This window comes from Elephas maximus, chromosome 16 (genome assembly GCF_024166365.1).
Source record: "Elephas maximus indicus isolate mEleMax1 chromosome 16, mEleMax1 primary haplotype, whole genome shotgun sequence".
Taxonomy (NCBI): domain Eukaryota; kingdom Metazoa; phylum Chordata; class Mammalia; order Proboscidea; family Elephantidae; genus Elephas; species Elephas maximus.
The window spans coordinates 66,118,563-66,140,265 of NC_064834.1; the positions used below are offsets into that span (position 1 = coordinate 66,118,563).

A 21,703-nucleotide genomic window follows, 5' to 3' on the forward strand; every position below is an offset into this window, starting at 1 on the left:
ATAGATAGTGTGTTTCTGTAAATGTGTCTGTTTCCTCTAGGTTCTTAAATTTGTTAGAGTACGTTTCATAGTATTCTGTTGTGATCTTTTTTATTGCAATTGGGTATGTTGTAATGTCCCCCATCTCATTTCTTATTTGGGGTATTTGCTTCATCTGGTGTTTTTCTTCTGTCAGTTTTGCCAGTTGTTTGTCAATTTTGTTAATCTTTTCAAAGAACCAAGTTTTGGTCTTACTGATTCTTTCTATTGTTTTTCTGTCCTGTATTTCATTTATTTCTGCTCTAATTTTTATTATTTCCTTTCTTCTGGTGACTGTAGCTTCTTTTGCCAGTCTCTTCCTATTTGTTCTAGTTGTAGGGCTAACGTTTTGATTTTGGCCCATTCTTCTTTTTTGATACGTGTGTTTATTGGTACAAATTGATGTTTAAGCACTGCCTTTGCTATGTCCCAGAAGCCCTGGTGGCGTAGTGGTTAAGTGCTATGGCTGCTAACCAAAGGGTCGGCAGTTTGAATCCGCCAGGCGCTACTTGGAAACTCTATGGGACAGTTCTACTGTGTCCTGTAGGGTTGCTATGAGTCGGAATCGACTCGATGGCACTGGGTTTGGGTTTGCTGTGTCCCAGAGGTCGTTTCTTTCTCATTTGATTCTAGGAATTTTTTGATTCCCCTCTTTGATTTCTTCTATTAATCAGTTGTTTTTAAGCAAGGTGTCATTCAGTTTCTATGTATTTGATTTTTTTCCTTGTTCTTTCTGTTACTGATTTCTACTTTATGATATGGTAAGAAAGAATGTCTTGTGTTATTTCAGCATTTTGGATTTTATTGAGGGTAGCTTTGTGGCCTAAAATGTGGTCTATTCTAGAGAATGTTCCATGTGCTTTGGAAAAGAATGTATGCTTTGCTGCTGTTGGGTGGACTGTTCTATATATATCTCTAAGGTCAAGTTAGTTGATTTTGGCCTTTAGCTCTTCTGTATCTTTGTTAAGTTTCTTTCTAGATGTTCGGACCTTTACCAAGAGTGGTGCGTTGAAGTCTCCTACTATTATTGTGGAGCTGTCTATTTCTCTTTTTGGTGCTGTTAGAGTTTGTTTTATGTATTTTGGAGTTCTGTCGTTGGGTACGTAGGTATTTATTAAAGTTATGCCTTCTTGGTGGATCGTCCCTTTAATCATTGTCCTTACTTGTCTTTTAGGTGGATTTTGTCTTAAAGTCTCTTTTATCTGAGATTAGTAATGCCACTCCTGACCTTTTTTGGTTACTGTTTGCTTGATATATTTTTCCTATCCTTTGATTTTTTAATATATTTATGTCTTTGTGTCTAAGATGTGTCTCTTTTAGACATCATATTGATGGGTCATGTTTTTTATTCATTCTGCCACTCTCTGACTCTTTAAGCCATTTACGTTCAGTGTGTTTATTGATAGGTATGAATTTATTGCTGTCATATTGTGCTTTTTTTTGTGGTGCTCACGTTTTCTTTGTTGCTTTTACTTTCCTTGCTGAGTTTCTTTTGTTTGTGGATTCTCTTTTCATTTCTTTTGTTATTTATAGACTTTGTGTTTACTGAGACTATGTTTTTCTTCTTTCTTATGCTGATAAGTAGGTTTGTTAACTTTCTTTGTGGTTACCTTGAAATTTACTCTTTTCTTCCTGAGTTTGAATCAGTCTTTTATTACTTGATATCACCTTGACTTCCTCTCCGTTTGAAAGTTCTATACTTACACTATCACTGCCATCTTGTTGATTCCAACTCATAGAGTAGAACTGCCCCATAGGGTTTCCAAGGAGCAGCTGGTGGATTCAAACTGCTACCCTTTTGGTTAGCAGCCAAGAACTTAACCACTGCGACTCCAGGGCTCCTTAGAAGCAAGAATGGTGAGACTGTGCCTCACATACTTTGGACATGTTATCAGAAGGGATCAGTTCCTAGAGAAGGACATCATGCTTGGTAAAGTAGAGGGTCAATGAAAAAGAGGAAGACCCTCAATGAGATGGATGACACAGTGGCTGCAACAATGGACCCAAGCATAACAATGATTATGAGGATGACACAGGAGAGTGCAGTGTTTTGTTCTGTTGTACATAGGGTCACTATGAGTTGGAACCAACTTGATAGCACCTAACAACAAAACAACAACATACTGACACTGTTTATTCCCCTTTTTATTGTTTTGACATTCTCATCATTTACAGATTGATGTCTCTGTTTCCGTGTTTTAAGTGTTTAGCTTCATTTTATTATTGAGAGTTCTTTACTTAGTTTGGTATCTGGCTGATGTGCCGTCCTGTGTCCTAGACTTTGGTTGTTGTCTGATGTTGTTGGTTCTCTAGCCAAAAGATCCCCTTTAATATTTTTTGTAAGTTTGGTTTGGTTTTTACTAATTCCATTAATTTCTGTTTATCTGGAAATGTCCTAATTTTGCCATCATATTTGAGAGAGAGTTTTGCAGGATATATTATTCTTGGTTGGAGGTTTTTTTTCTTTCAAGGTTTTATATATGTCATGCCATTGCCTTCTTGCTACATAGTTTCTGATGAGTAATCAGAGTTTAGTCTTATCGTTTCCCCTTTGTATGTGACTTTTTGTTTTCTCAAGCTGCTCTCAGAATTCCTTTTTTTGTCTTTGGTTGGCAAGTGTGACTATGGTATGTCTTGGTGACTTTCTTTTGGGGTCTATCCTATATGGTGTTCACTGAGCATCTTGGATGGTCCACTTTTCTTCTTTCCTAACATTTGGGAAGTTTTCTGCCAGCAAGTCTTCAATCTTCTCTGTGTTTTCCATTTTTTCCTCCTGTTTTGGAACTCAGATCACATGCAGATTTTTTTTGCTCTTGATTGTGTCCTACATAATTCCTATGTTTTTGTCACTTTTCTTCATTCTTTTCTCTGATTTTTCCTCAAGCAAAATGGCATCCATGAATTTGTCTTCAGCCTTGCTGATTCCATCTTCTATTGTTTCAAATTTGCTCCTGGAAGGTTCTATTGAGTTGTTCATTTCTGAAATTTTGTTATCTTTTGAATTTCTAATTGCTGTCTATGTGTGATTTCTAATTGTATATTTGTTTTGATGTTTTGTTCTTGTATTATTTTCCTGAATTCTTCTACAGACAAAGCAATAGAAGAATTCAGGAAAAAAAAATAGAAGAACAAAAATTTTCCTTCATTCTGGTGCTTCTACTGTGCCTGTCCAAAGTTCTATCAGGTATTGTGGTATGGGACCTAGCAGATCCCATGTTAATGGGCCTATTCCTTCACCTCCTTTGCTGTAAAGTAGTTCTTCTGATTATGTGAGATCCCTTGCTAATTGCTCAAACATTCTGTAATTCCTCAGATAGTGGTGCTGGTTAAAACATATTATAGGCAAGAAAAGAAGACCCATATTTAGAATGCTATGGGCAGGAAAAGAAAACCTATTCTTGGAGTATCTTTCTGTTCTGGATGTAATGAATTGTTGGTCCTTCCAGGGTTGAAGGGATCCAATGTAGTCAACTTGCCACCAAGCGTCCAGTTGGTCTTTTGAGGAATGGTCATATCAGGGTCTCATCACTGGTCTCTTGCTGTCAAGTTGGACATTTGGTGGCAGCAGTAGTTACATCCACTTTGTTATGAAGGAGTACATGCTGTTGGACTTCTGAATAGCCTCCATATCTGCCATCATGGCCACTTTGTTTATGTGCCCATTGTGCTACCACTGAGGAGGCCTGTGGTAGAGACTGGCTAAGGTCAGCTGTCTGAGACATATATTTCTTGTTTTTTTTTTTAAAGCATCTTATATGGTGGATGCTCTCAGAGTAGTCCCATGTTGGACTGACATGGCCAGGCCTTTATGTCCCTGTGTTGGTCAGTTATTGCATGTGGGTCATTCTTGGAAGCATGTGACCTTGAGGGAAGTGATCTCTGCTGATGAGGCAATTCCTGAAGGAGCTTGTAGCTGACAACTATTCGACAGCACTCCCAGGAACTCAGACAACAAATCCTTCTTGGAATGATGATCTGAGAGCACATATCATGTCCACCACAATTCCTCAAATTTTAAAGTATTAGTGTTAATATAAGTTTATCACTCATGATACACATCCAGTGTTGGTTGGCAGGGCACATTTGCCCATTGTCATCACTCAGGGATCCAGGACATGGTCTTCCACAATTACCTGTGGAAGGAGTAATAGAGTATTGCCTTACCTTTCATTAACAATTAAACAATTGCATCCCAAAATAAAGGGGATGTTTCAGCTCCTTCATTTCATTGGCCAAAGCAAGTCACATGGCCACTCCCAGCTTCCCGAAGATGTGGAAGTATAATTTCACCTTGTGCCTAAAGAAAAGAGAAGTGGAATATTTGCTGAACAGCACCACTGGCTACCACAAATATTGTATGTAATTCTTTAAAACATTTAGTATAATTGAAGGAGATGCCTTGGGGATAATAATAAAGCCTTCCTCTTCTACCACCACATATGTTGAAAAGGCAGAGAACTTCTAGAAGCAGAACTATGTTCTATTATTGTTTATCTGAATTAATTGCTCTCGTGTGTAATTAAATTTTTATTACCGTAGGGTCACTATGAATCAAAATTGGCCCAATGGCAACAGATTTTATGATGTTTCTGTTCTGCTGGGACTTGTGTACTTTGATTTATTATTATTATTTTTTTCACTTTCATGACGCTAATGTTTATATCAAAAAGGATAAAATTTCAAATACGGTTCTGGGAGAAGTGATTATCTATATGGAAAATAATTAAATTAGATCCCAACAATATATGCAAAAATTAATTCCAAATGGACTGAAGACCAAAATAGTAAAAGCCAAACTGTAAAACCTTTAGAAGAAAATCAAAGAGATTGTCTTTTAAATCTTGGGTCAGGCAGTAAAAAGCACAAATCATAAGGAAAATAGTACATCTGACCAAGTTAAGACATAACCTTTCTGTAAAATAAGTCTTCACAGACTAAAGTGAAAGACAAGGTATAGCATGGGAGAGGATGTGGTAATGCATATAACCAACAAAAGATTGGTATTCATAATATATAATAAACAATTCTTTAAACCATAAAAAAAGATAAAAATCAAATAGAAAAATGGGCAAAAAACTTCAACAGTAAATTCAAAAATATTAAAAAAAGGTCAAATGACCATTAACAGTTTAGTGGATAAATATGTGTTGGTATAGTCATAAAATAGTCATAAAATATTATAACATGGTTAAAATGAACACGTACTGCCACATGTATATGTAAATTTCAAGGGTTAAATGAAAAAAACAAATTTGCAGAAGGCTACATATGGTATGTTATCATTTATATCAATATAAAGTTTTACAACCTACAAAATATTATGTATATGTTGTAAGTATCATGTCTAAGTAAATATGGGATAGTGGTTGCTTCTAAAGAAGGCAGAAATAAACTGGAATTGGGGAGGGAGTATGCAGGGAACTTCCCATATCTGTAATATTTTATTTCTTAAACAAACAAACAAAAAAACAGCATAAGCATGGCAAAACATTGGATTTTGACAAAGCTGGGTAGTGGTACGTAGGTGTTTTAAAACTTTTCTTCAGAGTATTCTGTGTGTTGAAAAAATTTCATCTCTCCTCCAAAAGATGTTGGCTTATAGAGTTGGAAGAAATCTTCAAAAAGCCCAAGTTTTAGTTAATGCTGGTCTTTAGTCTCTCAGATCCTTTATCTTACTCCTTAGATGGTTTTCTGAACGTTTTCTACAATTCTTGTCTAGAAAACCCACTTTCCTTCCTTTCTTCTGCTTGGTTGTATAAATACATACTTTTTTTTTTTTATATAACTTAGCCTTAGGTAGACTCAGATTGTTGGGTCGTTCTCTTTTCTAACTTCAGATGTCCCAAAATGACCTTGAAGGTACTTTCTCTTTGGAGATTTTTATAATAAACTGTTTTCTGGAACTCCTACTCTATCCTTTGACTCACTTTCTTTTCTGTTTAATTTTCTTGAAGCATCTTCAGTTGTCTGCATTGTTGTTGTTGGAACACATAGTCAACAGCTTATAAATCAGTGCCTACATGGGGTGTGTATGTGTGTGTGTGTTTAGGTTTGGAATGAGTGGAAGGATTGAGATTTATCTGCCTTAACTCATTAAGCTGTCTTTTACATTTACATCTCATTCTTTTACAAAGCCTGTGCCCATGACAGGGCCACCCCCTGCCCAAATGAGAACAATCTTTCAGAATCCTATCAGTATACCTTTATAATATCAAACATCCATAAACATAAATTAAGGAAAAACAGATATAGTTGAATAGACCTTAGGCAAATCACTTAACTTTTTTGAGGTATAATTATTCATTTCTAATATAGGGAAATACTTAAACAACTTTAATGAATTCTTTTAGATAACCATTTAGAATTATGTAGATGGAAGGACTTTGCAAGTTTTATGATAGTATGTACATATAGTGCACATTTCTTAAATGAACTCCTGCATGTAAAATGTGAGACTTAATCTTCACGTATAAGCTTCTGTGATAGCATTTCTCAAACTGTGATCTTCAGAGCACTGACTCTTTGGGATGTTGATGGATGTTATGGGAAAATGCTTCCTATGGAGAAAAAAAAAAAAAGCATTGGGAAAACACTGTGTTAAGTAAAATTAAGGGGCTTCTGTACCTTTGTACCATCTGTTTTGAGATTTTTAATATAAAAATATACTTTGTGAACTAAAGACAGAGATAATACAAACTAAGAATACACCAGTTTGGGGAATTTGTGTTCTTGGAATACACGTTGGGAAATATAACTCAAGATGTCCTTATATAGCTCTCAGTCTTACAGCTTCATTTTCTAAACTGCAGTTTTGTTGTTTGTAATTCCTTTTCTCTTCACTAGTAAGAATATTGAAGGAAAACCAATTTATTATTTTATTATTAGTGTTATAGACATAATTTATTAAATAGGAAAACAAGTAATTCATTAAAATTTTAACTTTTATAACTAACTATACTTTAGATTACTTTCTTCTGTAAGGGCATCTATAAAAAAAAAAAACCTAAAAATAACTAAATTTGTTTTTAAAAAGTTTCTTACATGATATACTTTTATTAAATACCAAGCCTGCCTTTGTTTATATATATCTAAGCTGACGGAATCTAAAACACCGTCCTTTAAATGTCCCTACTCCTTGAATGCTAAGTTATTTAAAATCTCTAAATCTGTGTTAGTGTATGTGTCTATTTTAGGTTACATTGGAATGGTATACACTTTTCGTAACCATTTTACTTTCCATAGTCTGTATATAGCTCATGAATTATTTGCTTTAATTTTTTTATCTAGTTTTTTTGCAACTGAAATCCTTCTCATCTGTAATGTGAAAACTATGCTTTTGAAATATATTGTTAAAGATTTAAATGTTTTATCTGATGGTTCTGTTTTCAGGCATTCTTTGAGTGAATATTATGTAATCCATTTACTTTTTTATTTGTACGTGTAAAATTTCATTTAGTGATTTAACTTTCTAATTGATTCAGTATTAGTGTTCTTGAATTTTACTATAGAAACCTGGATTTATTTAATAAAAATGATATGTCATTGAAATTATCTTCTAACATAAAGTACATCTAATTTCATTTCTTTCATTCCCTTTATTCTCAGACACGTAAAATTATTTGTGAGAATTTTAGGCAGAAGTTATCTTTATTTAAGGACTATTGCTAATTGAGTAATGATACTAAATTGTAGATCACAGAAAATTAGCAAGAGACCAAATTTTTTGTTTCTTGATTTTTAAGTATTGTATCTTTAATTTGGCCAATGAATATTTTATAGTATTCATCTTAATTCCTCTTTTTTTTTGTTTTCTGTTTTCCTTTTTCTAGCTTGTGATGAATGGAAAATATTACCCAAACCAAATCTTCATAGAGATGTCAACAGATTTGGACACTCTGCAGTTGTCATTAATGGGTAAAGGAAGCGTATTTGCCATTTTTGGAGGGTTAGGGGTTTTAGTCATACTAGCCACATGTTCTGTTATCCTTTTTAAAATTGTTGTTTGTACTTAATGGAGTGGAATTCTGTGTAGCCCTACTGTGGGCTAAATTTTGGTTCATTAACCACACCCTTCATTCATTTTTATTTAAATACGTTTAAGGGCCAAGGATGGGAGAAAGATGTGACAGTCTGCTTCTGTAAAGAACACAGCCTTAGAAACCCTATGGGCCAGCTCTACTCTGTCCTGTACGGTCCTCTGAGTTGGAATTGACTTGATGGCATATGACAACAACATGGGCCAAGGGAAAAGAGAGTACTGAGTAGTCAAAGGAAAGGTGCTGAGATAAAACTTCAGATACTCTTTTGAAATCATCCTGCCTTCTTTCCTTTTTTCAGAGACTAGTTAAGGAATGACTTTTCCTTAAAAAAGATCGAAGTGAAATGATAGAGAGGATAGCCCCATATTTTTACCAAGGAGAATGGGGAAAGTGAAAAGAATTAGATTCTCATTTTAGCTCTGTCATTAACTAAACATGTGGTTTTAACAAGTCACTTTACATTTCTGGATTTTAGAATCCTCATATCTATTGGAGATTTGAACTGGATCATCATTAAGTTACCTTCCTCCTTTAAGCTAATGTGATTTTTATAATTTGGATTCAAGTGGCAGTAAACAATACACTAGCTCATTTAGTAGTTTAAACTTTGTAATTTATAATGCCATCTTTAAAAGTTCATTTTATTGCTGCCTTATGCTAATTATGTAAAATTTCCCCAGTATTACCACATAATGACTTGATACTAAAAACAGCTAGAAATTAATAACAAAGAAACTATGTAACTGATACCATTTGGCTTTCAAGATGATAATAATAGGCTTCTCTATGGAAAAATTCTGCTGCTTGCTTTTTAAAATATAAAAGATATTCTTGAAGCTTTTTCTCATCCTTCCTATTTATTATATTAATATTTCCAGAAATTAAAAAAAATGTGGTTTTGAGGACATGCCAAACTTCTTTCTGTATCTGTATTCATAAAGTATAATTGAAGACAGCATTTCTAGAGTGTATTTTATTACCCATGTATAGCTATTATCTATTTTATAAAAAATTGTCTCCCACCTTGTTAAAATAGTGGTTATTTTCCTGATCAAAAGAATGCTGTATCTAATCTTTGTTCCTTCTCCTTTCTTGTCTTACTGATAAACATGTTTTGAAGACTTAATATTTTCTTAATATACTAAGACCTATGTAATAATATTTCACGTTTTATCTGGAAAATCTTCAAGAAATCTTATAATAGCTCACTTGTTGCCTTCATATATTGTATGTTAGAGATACGATTTTGAAAGAAGAGTGCTGACATAAGTATTTAAAAATAATATAAAATATGTGTTTAAATTTATGTTAATTTTTAAAAACTAGTACATTAGACTTTTAATAAATATATATTTTTAAGATTCTTGTTTTATTTTTAATAGGTCCATGTATATATTTGGGGGATTTTCTAGTGTACTCCTTAATGATATCCTTGTCTACAAGCCTCCAAATTGCAAGGCTTTCAGAGATGAAGAATTTTGTAAAAATGCTGGCCCGGGGATAAAATGTATTTGGAATAAAAATCACTGTGAATCTTGGGAAACTGGGAATACTAATAATATTCTTAGAGCAAAGTGCCCTCCTAAAACATGTAAGGTTCTTTTTTTTTTTTTTCTCCCTCTTTGTCAGCAAAAATTGTGTACTTTGTTAGAGGTGGAAAAGATTCATTTTGCTTATGAGAATTATCTGAGTAGCTTTCAGAAATTAAAAATTCAAATCTGTAATTACTAAATCTTATGTTTGAACTTAACAGCAATTAATAAGTTAATATTTTATTAGCTATTTTTAGTTTTTTGAAATATATATAATGTATAAAATATTTTTATAGGAGTCTTGTATATACATATATATGAATGAATTATTTTCCTTTATAAGTAAAAAATGCTTTCAAATACGTCATTTCTAAGAAATTTGTGCTTCTAAGAAATAAAATAAAATGAAGTGATTTATTCTGCATTTGTTAGTATTTTTTTCTTCCTGAATTATTGCCAAGCCAGACTATAAAATTAAAAGTATTTCTAGAATTTGATGACCAATGTTCTAGTTTCATACTGCTTATAAAAATGTTGAATAAATAAATCAGACTTCTGAAAAGTTAGCAGTAAATATTTATTTATTTATGAATGATTAGGATTAAAAAATCAATTTTCTTTAAATGAGTGGGGGATTTTACTCATTTTTGATGCTATAATTAACAAATGTATTTTATAGATTTACTAATCTATATTAACTCAGGTGTCTCTAAATATCTTTATGAAGAATGAATTTGTAAACAAGTGTCTTTATGATATTTTCTTTTAGGTGTTTAGTAATATGTTCAATAAAATACCAATAAGCACTTTTGCCCATTTCACAATATGTGAATTTTAAATGGCTGCGGAATCCTGGTGGAATGAGTAATTAAGATAGATTGTGGTAGGAAGTATCTACAACCCCGAAACACAATTAAGCTACAAAGTTAATTTCATATCGGGAAACTTATTTTTGTATTTAAGGTCATAAATGTTGTTAAAAAATGCCTTAGTGATTCTTAAGCAGATGTTATAAATACGTAAATTAAGAAGTGTGACATTCTCGTATTCCTGCTGATGTGTTGTGTCCCATTTGTATTACAGCTGCTTCTGATGACAGATGTTATAGATACGCAGATTGTGCCAGCTGTACAGCCAATACAAATGGGTGCCAGTGGTGCGATGACAAGAAGTGCATTTCAGCAAACAGTAACTGCAGTATGGTTAGTGTTTGTGGGTAAATGGTGATGTAGTTAACATTGCTGTTTTATATTCATTAGCATATCTTTTAATAAAAAAACTGCATTGCCGATGACTCGAATCCAACTCATAGCAACCCTATAGGACAATATAGAACTGCCTCGTAGGGTTTCCAAGGAGTGACTGGTGGATTTAAACTGCCCACTTTTTGGTTAACAGCCAATCTCTTAACCATTGCACTACCAGGGTTCCTATCATTTAATAACACTGGACAAAATAGCAGTTTACACATCAAGACATTAGAAAATATGTAGGGAATCAGTCACTTCTTGGTACATTGTAATTTCAGACCATGTAGCTTTGTTGCTCAAATTTTTCAGTGTAGATTCCAGTTAGGATCCAGTAACCTTTATTTCTTTTCATGGATGATACTGGGAAAATTCTTTGAAAACTGATTAAAAAAAAAAGATTATAAATGTTATCTTCTGTGCTGATGGAAATAAGATTATATAGGTAAGTACTGAAATCATCTCTACGGAATTCTTTGTAAGACATGCCTTAATAGTGGTGTGGGCCAGTATTTAGTTTATATACTTTGTGTGTAAATTTATTATGAGGATTTAAGAGTGGCGGTTGCCTTTTTATCAGTCTTTAGATCAGTAGTTCTCAACTGGAGATTATTTTGTCCCTTGGGGAATATTTGTCAATGTCAGGAAACATTTTTGGTTTTCACAGCTGGGGGGCTGCTACTGGCATTTTGTGGGTAGAGATCGGGGATGCTGCCAAACATTCTACCATGCATAGAGCAGCACCCCACAACAAAGAATTACGTGGCTCAAAACGTCATACAGGCTCGGCTTGTTTTCTCGTGCTTGCTTTATTGCACTTCACAGATAATGTGTTTTTTAGAAATTGAAAGTTTTAGGCAACCCGGGTCTGAGCGAGTCTCTTGGCACCATTTTCCCAACAGCATGTGCTCAGTCTGTGTCTCTGTGTCACATTTTGGTAATTTGCTCAATATTTCAAGCTTTTTCATTATTATTACATCTCCTACGGTGATCTGTGATCAGTGGTCTTTGATATTACTATTGTAATTGTTTTGGGGCATTATGAACCACACCCATATAAGACCGGGAACTTAATCGATAAATTTTGTATGTTCTGAGTCCTCCACCAACTGGCTGTTCCTCCCCCTCTTCTCCCTCTCCTCAGACCTCCCTATTCCTGAGACATGACAATACTGAAATTAGGCCAGTTAATAACCCCACAATGGCCTCTAACTATTCAAGTGAAAGGAAGAGTCATACGTCTCTCACTTTAAACCAAAAGCTAGAAATGATTAAGCTTAATGAGGAAGGCACATCAAAAGCTGAGAGAGCCTGAAAGCTAGGCCTCTTGATGCCAAACAGTTAGCCAAGTTGTGAGTGCAAAGGAAAAGTTCTTGAAGGAAATTATAAGTGCTACTCCAGTGAATACAAGAATGATAAGAAAGTGAAACAGCCTTATTGCTGATATGGAGAAAGTTTTAGTCGTCTGTATAGAAGATTAAACCAGCCACAACTTAAGCCAAAGTCTAATACAGAGCAAGGCCTAACTTCTTCAATTCTGTGAAGGCTCAGAGAGGTGAGGAAGCTGCAGAAGTTTGAAACTAGGAGAGGACGGTGCATGAGGTTTAAGGAAAGAAGCCACCTCTGTAACATAAAAGTGCAAGGTGAAGCAACAAGTGCTGCTGTAGGAGCTGCAGCAAGTTCTCCAGCAGATCCAGCTGAGATAACTGATGAAGGGGCTGCACTGAACAGCAGGTTTTCAGTGTAGACGAAACAGCCTTAGACTGGAAGAAGTTGCCACCTAAGACTTTCATAGCCAGAAAACCTGTCAATTCACAGTCAATGCCTGGAGTCAAATCTTCAAAGCACAGGCTGATTTTGTTGTTAGGAGCTGTGTAGCTGGTGACTTTAAGCTGAAGCCAGTGTTCATTTGCCCTTTTGAAAATCCTAGGGGCCTTAAGTATTATGCTAAAACTACTCTGCCTGTACTCTGTAATAGAACAAGAAGGACTGGATGACGCAAATCTGTTTACAACGTGGTTTACTAAATATTTTAAGCCCACTCTTGAGGCCTACTACTTGGAAAAAAAGATTTCTTTCAAAATATTACTGCTTGTTGACAATGCACCTGCTCACCTGGGAGCTCTGATGGAAATATACAAGGAGATTAATGTTGTTTTCATGCCTGCTGTTACAGCATCCATTCTGTAGCCAGTGGATCAAGGAATAATTTTTACTTTCAAGTCTTATTACTTAAGAAATACATTTTGTAAGGCTATAGCTGCTACAGATAGTGATTCCTCTGATGGATCTGGGCAAAATAAATTGGAAACCTTCTGGAAAGAATTCACCATTCCAGATACCATTAAGAACACATGTCGATGCATGGGAGGAGGTCAAAATATCAACATCAACAGGAGTTTGGAAAAAGTTGATTCCAACCCTCATGGATGACTTTGGGGGATTCAAGACTTCAGTGGAAGAAGTAACTGCAGATATGGTGGAAACAGCAGGAGAGCTAGAATTAGAAGTAGAGCCTGAAGACATGGCTGAATTGCTGTAATCTCATGATAAAGCTTTAGTGGATGAGGAGTTGCTTCTTATGGATGAGTGTAGAATTGGTTTCCTGAGATGGAATCTATTCTTGGTGAAGGTGCTGTACACATTGTTGAAATGACAACAAAGGATTTAGAATATTACATAAACGTAGTTGATAAAGCAGCAGCGGGGTTTGAGATGTTTGACTCCAATTTTGAAAGTTCTGCTTCGGGTAAAATGCTATCAAATAGCACTGTGTGCTACGGAGAAATGTTTCGTAAAAGGGAGAGTCAATTAATGTGGCAAACGTCATTGTTGTCTTGTTTTAAGAAATTGCCACAGCCACCACAGGCTTCAGCAGACACCACCTTGATTAGTCTTCAGCCATCAATATCTAGGCAAGACCCTCCACCAGCAAAAATATTACAATTTGATGAAGACTCAGATGATGATTAGCATTTTTTAGCAATAAAGTATTTTTTAATTAAGGTATGTACATTGATTTTTTAGACATAATGCCATTGCACACTTAATAGTATAGTGTAAACATAGCTTTTATATGCACTGGGAAATAAAAAACACTCTTGTGACTCTCTTTATTGCAATGGTCTGGAACCAAATCTACAGTTATCTCCAAGGTATGTCTGTAGAGCCGAGTTTGAGAAACCTTATTTTAGGTGAAGAAGGACTGTTGGAAAAATTACAAAATTAATATTTATGGTAGATGAGGATGGATTAAGAGCACAAAAGTTTGTATTTTAAGTTAACAGCATCGAAATATTACATGTTTTCTGGATGTCCACATATTGAAAGAAAAAATTAAATAGTATTTACTAGGATTAAAGATTCTTTTATTGCGCTACAGCTGAATAACGAAATAACGTGTACGACAGATTTTGCAGAGGACAACTAAAAATACTAGCAGATTTCATTTTAAGCTTTGTTGAATAACCCTGAGTTAATTTGTGTTTGAACAGTTAAACTAGGTGAAAAACCACATATTCTTTATAATTTAGAAATTGTGCTATATAAATAATTTTCAAATACATATTTTATAAATTGGGCTTTTGCTTTATATTTTATTTTTGATAATGATGTGTTAACAAGGAAAGCATTGGGCTAGATAGTATAAGTAAGCAGATGGTACTCACTTGTAATTTAGAATTTGTCGTAATGTATTTTTTAGACAGTTTTATCAGAATGGTGATTAAACTAAACCAAATGCTAATGAGTACAGAAAGATTTATGGGATTTTAGTGCAAATTATGTGCATTGCTACCCTACTCCATTATCTAGCCATATTTACTGCAAGTTGCATATTTTGTGCTCTAATAGCTCATATAAACTGCTTGCTTCTTACAGATTTTTATTTTAAATTTACATCTAAATATATTAGAGTGAAGATCAGTAGAGTAATAGTTACTCTTCATAGTCTGTTTACTAGTGTGCCTCTGGTTCCTTGGGCCAAAAAAATGCCGGCAATGTTTCATAGTAACAGTCAGGTTTCTTCCATCATTGAATAAATTGGCCCTATGTGTGACTGAAATAGAATGTCATCTGTTGTATTGGTTCAGTATCAGTTAACAACTATATTGTTCTTAATGAAGAGCAATAGTTATTTGGATGGACTCTAATGTTACAATTGTTATTTTAAAGACTGACATTAAGCTGTTACTCTTTCTCTTGTGCCCATGTGTTGTTCAGCCATTCTGCTGCCATGTTTATAGGTTATCTTATCAGACAATTAAAGTAAATTTATTTCTTTTCAATCACCTGGTAAATATTTAGAATTATACTCTAGTGATTATTTTGAATGATGTTAAGATTGATATGCTACATGAAAACAAAAAACTAGTGACCGTGAGGTGAGGAGGGGGTGGTACCTGGGAGCATTTCATTCTGTTGTGCATGGAGTTCTCTTGAGGTAGAGCAGACTTGATGGCAACTAACAACAACGTAAGTCAGGAAAAAAATATCATTAAGAAAGTTTGTATATTTCTAATGAGGATGTGGTGGTTGACTGAGAGTCACAAAGTAATTTGAGTTTAAAACATAATCATTTTTTAAAGATGAATAAAGATAAACGTTAGTATTTACCTTTTTTCGTTGCCGTACAGTAAATATGGCACAGCGGTTAAAAGCTTAATTGTTAACCAAAAGGCCAGCAGTTAAAATTTACCAGGCACTCCTTGGAAACCCTGTGGGGAAGTTCTACTCTGTCCTATAGGGTCACTATGAGTCAGACTTAACTCAATGGCAATGGTTTTTTTTTTTTAAATAATAGCTGTAATTTGCTCTCAAGAAGTCAACGCCTCTGGAATGGAGGTGTCTGAAAAGTATTTCTTGTTGGAAAGTATAGTAGTTTATAAATACCATCTTTTCATGCAAATAACATGTATGCCTTTTGTGTTTGGCAACTGCGCCCTCCCTGGTGAGGTACTTTGGTAAGTGTGTTATGCTATTTTTTTTTTTTTTTACAGCAACATGTAAAAAAGTTAGCATAGCAGCAGTTACAAAATACCTCGTTGGGGGGATGGTGTGGTTGGCAAACAAATGTAGAAGGCATGTGTTATTTGCATAAAAAATGGTAAATATTCGGTGGGTGACTTTTAAAGTATCTAAGAGGATAAAGGAAACTCTGGTGGTGTAGTGGTTAAGTGCTACGGCTGCTAACCAAGAGGTCGGCAGTTCAAATCCACCAGGTGCTCCTTGGAAACTCTATGGGACAGTTCTACTCTATTCTATAGGGTCGCCATGAGTCGGAATTGACTTGACGGCAGTGGTTTTTTTTAAGAGGATAAAAATTGCTTTAATCACTTTTATATGTGTGGATAGCTATAACCTAATTTTAAGTAACTTTTAGCCTTATTGACTGAAATTAAATATTTACCTCCCTTACCTGTTGCCGTCAAGTCAATTCCGACTCATAGTGACCCTACAGGAAAGAGGAGAACTGCCCCATAGAGTATCCAAGGAGTGCCTGATGGATTCAAACTGCCGACCATCTAGTTAGCAGCCATAGGTCTTAACCGCTACCCCTAGAAGAGAGGTAAATATTTCTCAGGTGAATATTTACCTGAGAAGACCTGAGGTAAGTATATATACCTATGGAGAAAAACAAGGTTATGTTGGGGCTCGGGGTACTGGTATTTAGTATTACGTTCTTTGTATATTTCTCTTGAAAACAAGAGTCAAAGGAATAGTTGAGGTAGGTTTTATCATGTTCTTATTGTCTTGTGCCGTGGAATTGATTCCAAATCATATTGATCCCATAGAACGAAGTAGAACTGCCCCACAGGGCTTCCTAGACTGAAATCTTTATGGGAACAGAATGCCAGTTCATTTCTCCTGTGGAGTTGCTGGTGGGTTTGAACCACTGATCTTTTGGTTAGCTAGCCAAATATTTAACCACTGCACTATCAGGGCTCCCTAAGATTTCATCATGTTGTTGTTATTAGGTGCTGCCCAGTCAGTTCCAACTCATAGTGACCCTATGTATAACAGACCTGAGGATGGTCCTGGATGGTCCTGTGCTATCCTCATGATCATTGCTGTTTGAGTCCATTGTTGCAGCCAGTGTGTCATTCCATCTCACTGAGGGTCGTCTTCTTTTTTGCTGACCCTGACCAAGCATGATGTCCTTTTCGACATACTTGTCCCCCCAATAACATGTCCAAAGCACTTGAGACAAAGTCTCACCATCCTTGCTTCCAAGGAGCACTCTGGCTGTATGTTTTCCAAGACAGGTTTGTTCATTCTCCTGGCAGTCCATGGTATATTCAATATTCTTTGCCAATACCATAATTCAAAGGTATCAATTTTTCAGTCTTCCTTTTTCATTTTTCAGCTTTTGCATGCATATGAAGCGATTGAAAACACTATGGTTGGGCCAGGCGCACTTTAGTTCTCAGAGTGACATTTTTGCTTTTCAACACTTTAAAGAGATATTTTGCAGTAGATTTGCCCAATTGAAACATCGTTTGATTTCTTGACTGCTGCATCTGTGGGCGTTGATTGTATAACCTAGTAAAATGAAATCCTTAACAACTTCAGTATTTTCTCTGTTTATTGTAATGTTTATTGGTCCATTTGTGAGAATTTTTGTTTTCTTTATGTTGAGTTGTAATCCATACTGAAGTCTGTTTTATCATAGATAATAATAATACTATGTGAAGTATCTGAACCTCAGTGTATGGGTGTGTAGGGGCTTACCACTAAAGTTCTTATGTTGCCTTTTTTTTTTTAACCTTTAACTTCTCGGTTCAGGAATTAGTTGAAATATAATTACATTGTATATAGTAAGATTGGAAATATAAATGTAACTTTTGCGGGTTCTTTGCAGCCTCAGTGAAGGAAATGTGACAACCAAAACCATTATTCAGCGTCCATGGAAATAAAAATAGTTTCAGTTATTGAGAAAGGAATTTATCTTCTCAGAATGTATTAGATTTTGATAAAGTACCTCTTTAACTTTCCTTACTTTCCATTTCTGCTTCTTCCCTACAGGGTTTGTATGATGGTTTTATTAAAGCTAGAATTATTTCATGTGAGCATTGAAGGAAATGATTTTGTGCATTGGCTTTATTTATTGAATTGGAAGTGTGTTTTCAATAGGCAAGGCTTTCATTAGATAGTTTCTTTTGATAATTTGTACTTTTTTTTCAATACGGTGCATTTTAATTAATTGAAAAACTGTAATTAAATGAATATGAGAGATTTTGATTCAGTAGAACTGGACGTGGGGCTAGAAATCTGTATTTTAAAGTTCACAGGTGACTTATGTATACACTGTTTTACAAAGGTGCAAAATAACATGCTTTTATCTTTTAATTTTCTAGACTGTCAAAAACTATACCAAATGTCATGTGAGAAATGAACAGATTTGTAACAAGCTTACCAGCTGTAAAAGCTGTTCGCTGAACTTGAATTGCCAGTGGGATCAGCGACAGCAGGAATGCCAAGCTTTACCAGGTAAAGATTTCAGAATTTAGTAAATGAGAGTTATCATTTCCATACGAACACAGTTAGAGTAAAGAGTGTTTAGTAAGAACTTTCCTGTTCTAAAATTAAAACAATAGCAAATGTCAACCCATAATACTGGAGTATTAATAACATTGTTTCTACTTGATTTACAATTTCAAGAAATTGGGAAAGCAGAGTTTTATAATTGTGTTTTTTTCTTCTTATTCTTTAAAGATGTTTATGATTGCTCGTGTTTATTATATACTGTTGATTTGATAAGATTCCTTTTCAGTTTTTAAAAAATCGTATCTTAAAAACATAGAAAACAAGCGTGCACAGAACTAATATCCAGATTTAAGACATGTTAACATCTTGCCGTATTTGATTTAAATGCCCTTTATTTTTTAAATCCACTGAGCAATTTGACTTTTTTATTATAAATTGTAAAGTTTATGATAAATGTATAATTTTATCAGAATCTAGGTAAGTTGTACAAATCATAACAAAGCTTGTTTTAGAAAGTAATTCCAGTGTATTTTTCACTGTTGATATTCTTCCTAGTGGAGCCTTTCTCAGTAGTCTTCTTTTAATTATAAAGATAAAATCAGAAAATGTTATGTTTGTTTTTTCAGCTCTATCTTCTTGTTATGCCGATAAATTGAGATACATACTAGATAAGTGGCTTGCTCAAAGCTGCATGGCTTATAAATGGCGAGGCTATCCTATCTCTGCAGTTTTCTGTCCCATGGTTTTTCTTTTTTTTTCATAGAAAAACTTCTGAACCTGTATAAATATAAAATGTGTTGGAAAATTTGATCACAGACGTTACTATGTCTGAAGATAATCTCCTGACAAGTTTACGTAATAAAATAAAAATGAGATTGCTTTTAAAAGTACCATTAAGTCTTAGAATGTTTATTCCAATTTTGAATTTTACTTGTGTAATGATCATTAAAGCTTTTAAGGAGTGGAATGTGTGTATATATTCGTTTTGTGAAAATTAGATAATATTAATGCAGTAGGCAGAATTTGAGAAGCAAAGTAAGATGGCACTGAGAACTTGAAAGTAATATTGATGTCTGAGAGTTAAGCTATAAAATCAACATATAGATCAGTGGAAGTATTTACGGATTCCTTAAAAGATAGAGTAAATCCTGGACTAAAATATGACTTAAACTGAAGAAATTTAGCTTCGATAAGAAGGGTATTTGATTACCAGTGGAAGTCTGGGAAAATGATAGTGAAGTGAACTTTGGGATTACCAAGTACTCATTTTCCAGGAAAAAAATGTTGCTTTGGTATAAGGACTCCACTTAATCAGACTGTTATTTGGGGGATACAATCAAACATTGAATTGTACACTGACTTCTCTTGGCCTGATCTTACATTATTTCCTTGAAGTGATTTGGTACTTTGGATTCCAGAACACCATGTGAATTACTATATTTGTGGCCTCAAATGAAAACAAGCGTGTTCTAAACAAATGTATTAAATGGTAATTACAGTTTCCTGAGGAATTACTGTGTTTCAGGAGAACAGTAATTATCATAGGGCAGGAGTTTCCAAGATCATTTCACAGGGTCTGTGAGGTTAAAACTGTGTTCACCATAATACTAAGATATTTTTTGCTATTTTTATTCTCATTCTCTCATGGGCTTATGATGGAGTTTTCCAAAGGCTACCTTGATATGTGATATTCCAACAGATTGAATGTAGAAGCAGAATTGTAAATACCGTTTTCTTGTATTAAACCATATAGTAAAGAGGTTTGCAAAAATGAACAATGCCACTCTTCTCACAATTTTGGAGACTATATTTTAAAATTTTAAAAATATATTTTAAAAATATAGTATGCTATTTATGTTAACTTATAATGGATTTTTAAATGATTATTTTAAGTGGATAGATCTATATTTAAAATTATGTTTTGATTTTTAATATGGTAATTATCAATAGAGATACATACATAAAGAAAAGATCTATGGGGTCCTCAGTAATTTTTAAGAGTTAGAGGGTTTCTAAGACCTTTTTTTTAAGACCAAAAAGTTTCAGGACCACTACCTTAGAACAATGCCATGAGAGTCGCACTAGAGCACCTAAGACCTATCACATAGGAAAGAGGCACTGATGTGTTCGATGTGGTAGGAAAACTAAAACGCAGTCTAAGTTTATAGTTAGTGTGTTTATGAGACACTACACTGTTAATTAGTGTGCATTAGAACATAACTTGATAAAGTATTTATAGACTTGTGCTTTAGAAAATAAACTTTTAAGTTCAATGTGGACTTTCTACAAATAAACCACTACTACTGAATAATAGTAGTAGTAAAAAAAAATTATTTTTTTTACTGAATAATAAGTTTAAAATTTAGAAAGACCTGTAAAAATAGACATTAGAAAGCAAAGATTATAGGTTCTTTACTAAACGTAAGCAAAATGAACCATCTCTGTCCATTATAACTAAAGAATCAAAGAATCTAACTTAAATTAGAACCGCACACCTGGGCTGTGGAAATCAAATTTACTTACTTTAGCTATGCTTGTAGGAGTAATTTTGAAGTAGATTTTTTAAAAAATTATTTTGTTGTTGTTGAGAATATCCACAGCAAAAGTTACAACAATTTAACAGTTTCTACATGTACCCTTTAGTGACATTGATTGCATTCTTAAATTGTACAACCATTCCGACCTTCCTTTTCTGAGTTCCTTCTCATTAACATAAATTCACTCTCTCCTAAGGTTCCTATCTAATCTTGCAAGTTGCTGTTGTTGGTTAGATCTGACATAGATAGTTCTTAAAAGAGCATAATGCTCAAGGCAGAACTCTTTCACTAGTTAAGCTAAACTATAATAAAAAAAAAAATTTTTTTTTAATTTATTATTTGGTTTTAAGAAGACTTCAGGAGGTGTATTTGGTTTAATGTTTAAAGGTTATCTCAGGGCAATAGTTTCAGGGGTTCATCCAGCCTTCGTGGCTCCAGGAAGTCTGAAGTCCATGTGAATTTGAAATTTTGTCCTATATTTTCCCACTTTGATCAGAATGAAATTGCTTTTGTTATGTGCTGATCATTTTTCTATTAAAGTGATCTTTTCTTATGTAAACTAGACCTTGGGATACAAATGTAGTAGTAGCCTTAACTTGTTGAAACACCATATGCCAATACATTAGGCTTTACACTGAAAACTTAGCAAGTACAGTCAACACAATTTAACAGATTTTGTAGAAATCTTTTAGCCTATGCTACGCTTAAGAATTAAAGAAAAAGCATCTTCTGTTCTCATTCTACATCAAACTGTTAGATTTTGTTTCGAAATTTATTTTGAAGTATTTCAAAACTTTTACCTTTTTAGAATTTATTTAAACAAATACGGAAGTAATATTTTGTAT

General features: G+C 34.1%; 1 protein-coding gene across 8 annotated transcripts in view; it reads left to right on the plus strand.

Annotated features, from left to right (window-relative positions):
- Positions 1-21,703, plus strand: part of ATRNL1 (attractin like 1) — a 685,371-nt gene that overhangs the window by 126,230 nt on the left and 537,438 nt on the right. For all 8 annotated transcript variants that reach the window (XR_007513388.1, XR_007513389.1, XM_049854677.1 and 5 more), the window contains 4 exons: positions 7,848-7,932; positions 9,440-9,648; positions 10,673-10,791; positions 18,192-18,324. Coding sequence is in view for 6 of the 8 variants with exons in the window: in XM_049854677.1 (XP_049710634.1) it covers positions 7,848-7,932; positions 9,440-9,648; positions 10,673-10,791; positions 18,192-18,324 (546 nt within the window). In the remaining 2 variants the exon portion in view is untranslated. The remainder of the gene's footprint in view (positions 1-7,847; positions 7,933-9,439; positions 9,649-10,672; positions 10,792-18,191; positions 18,325-21,703) is intronic.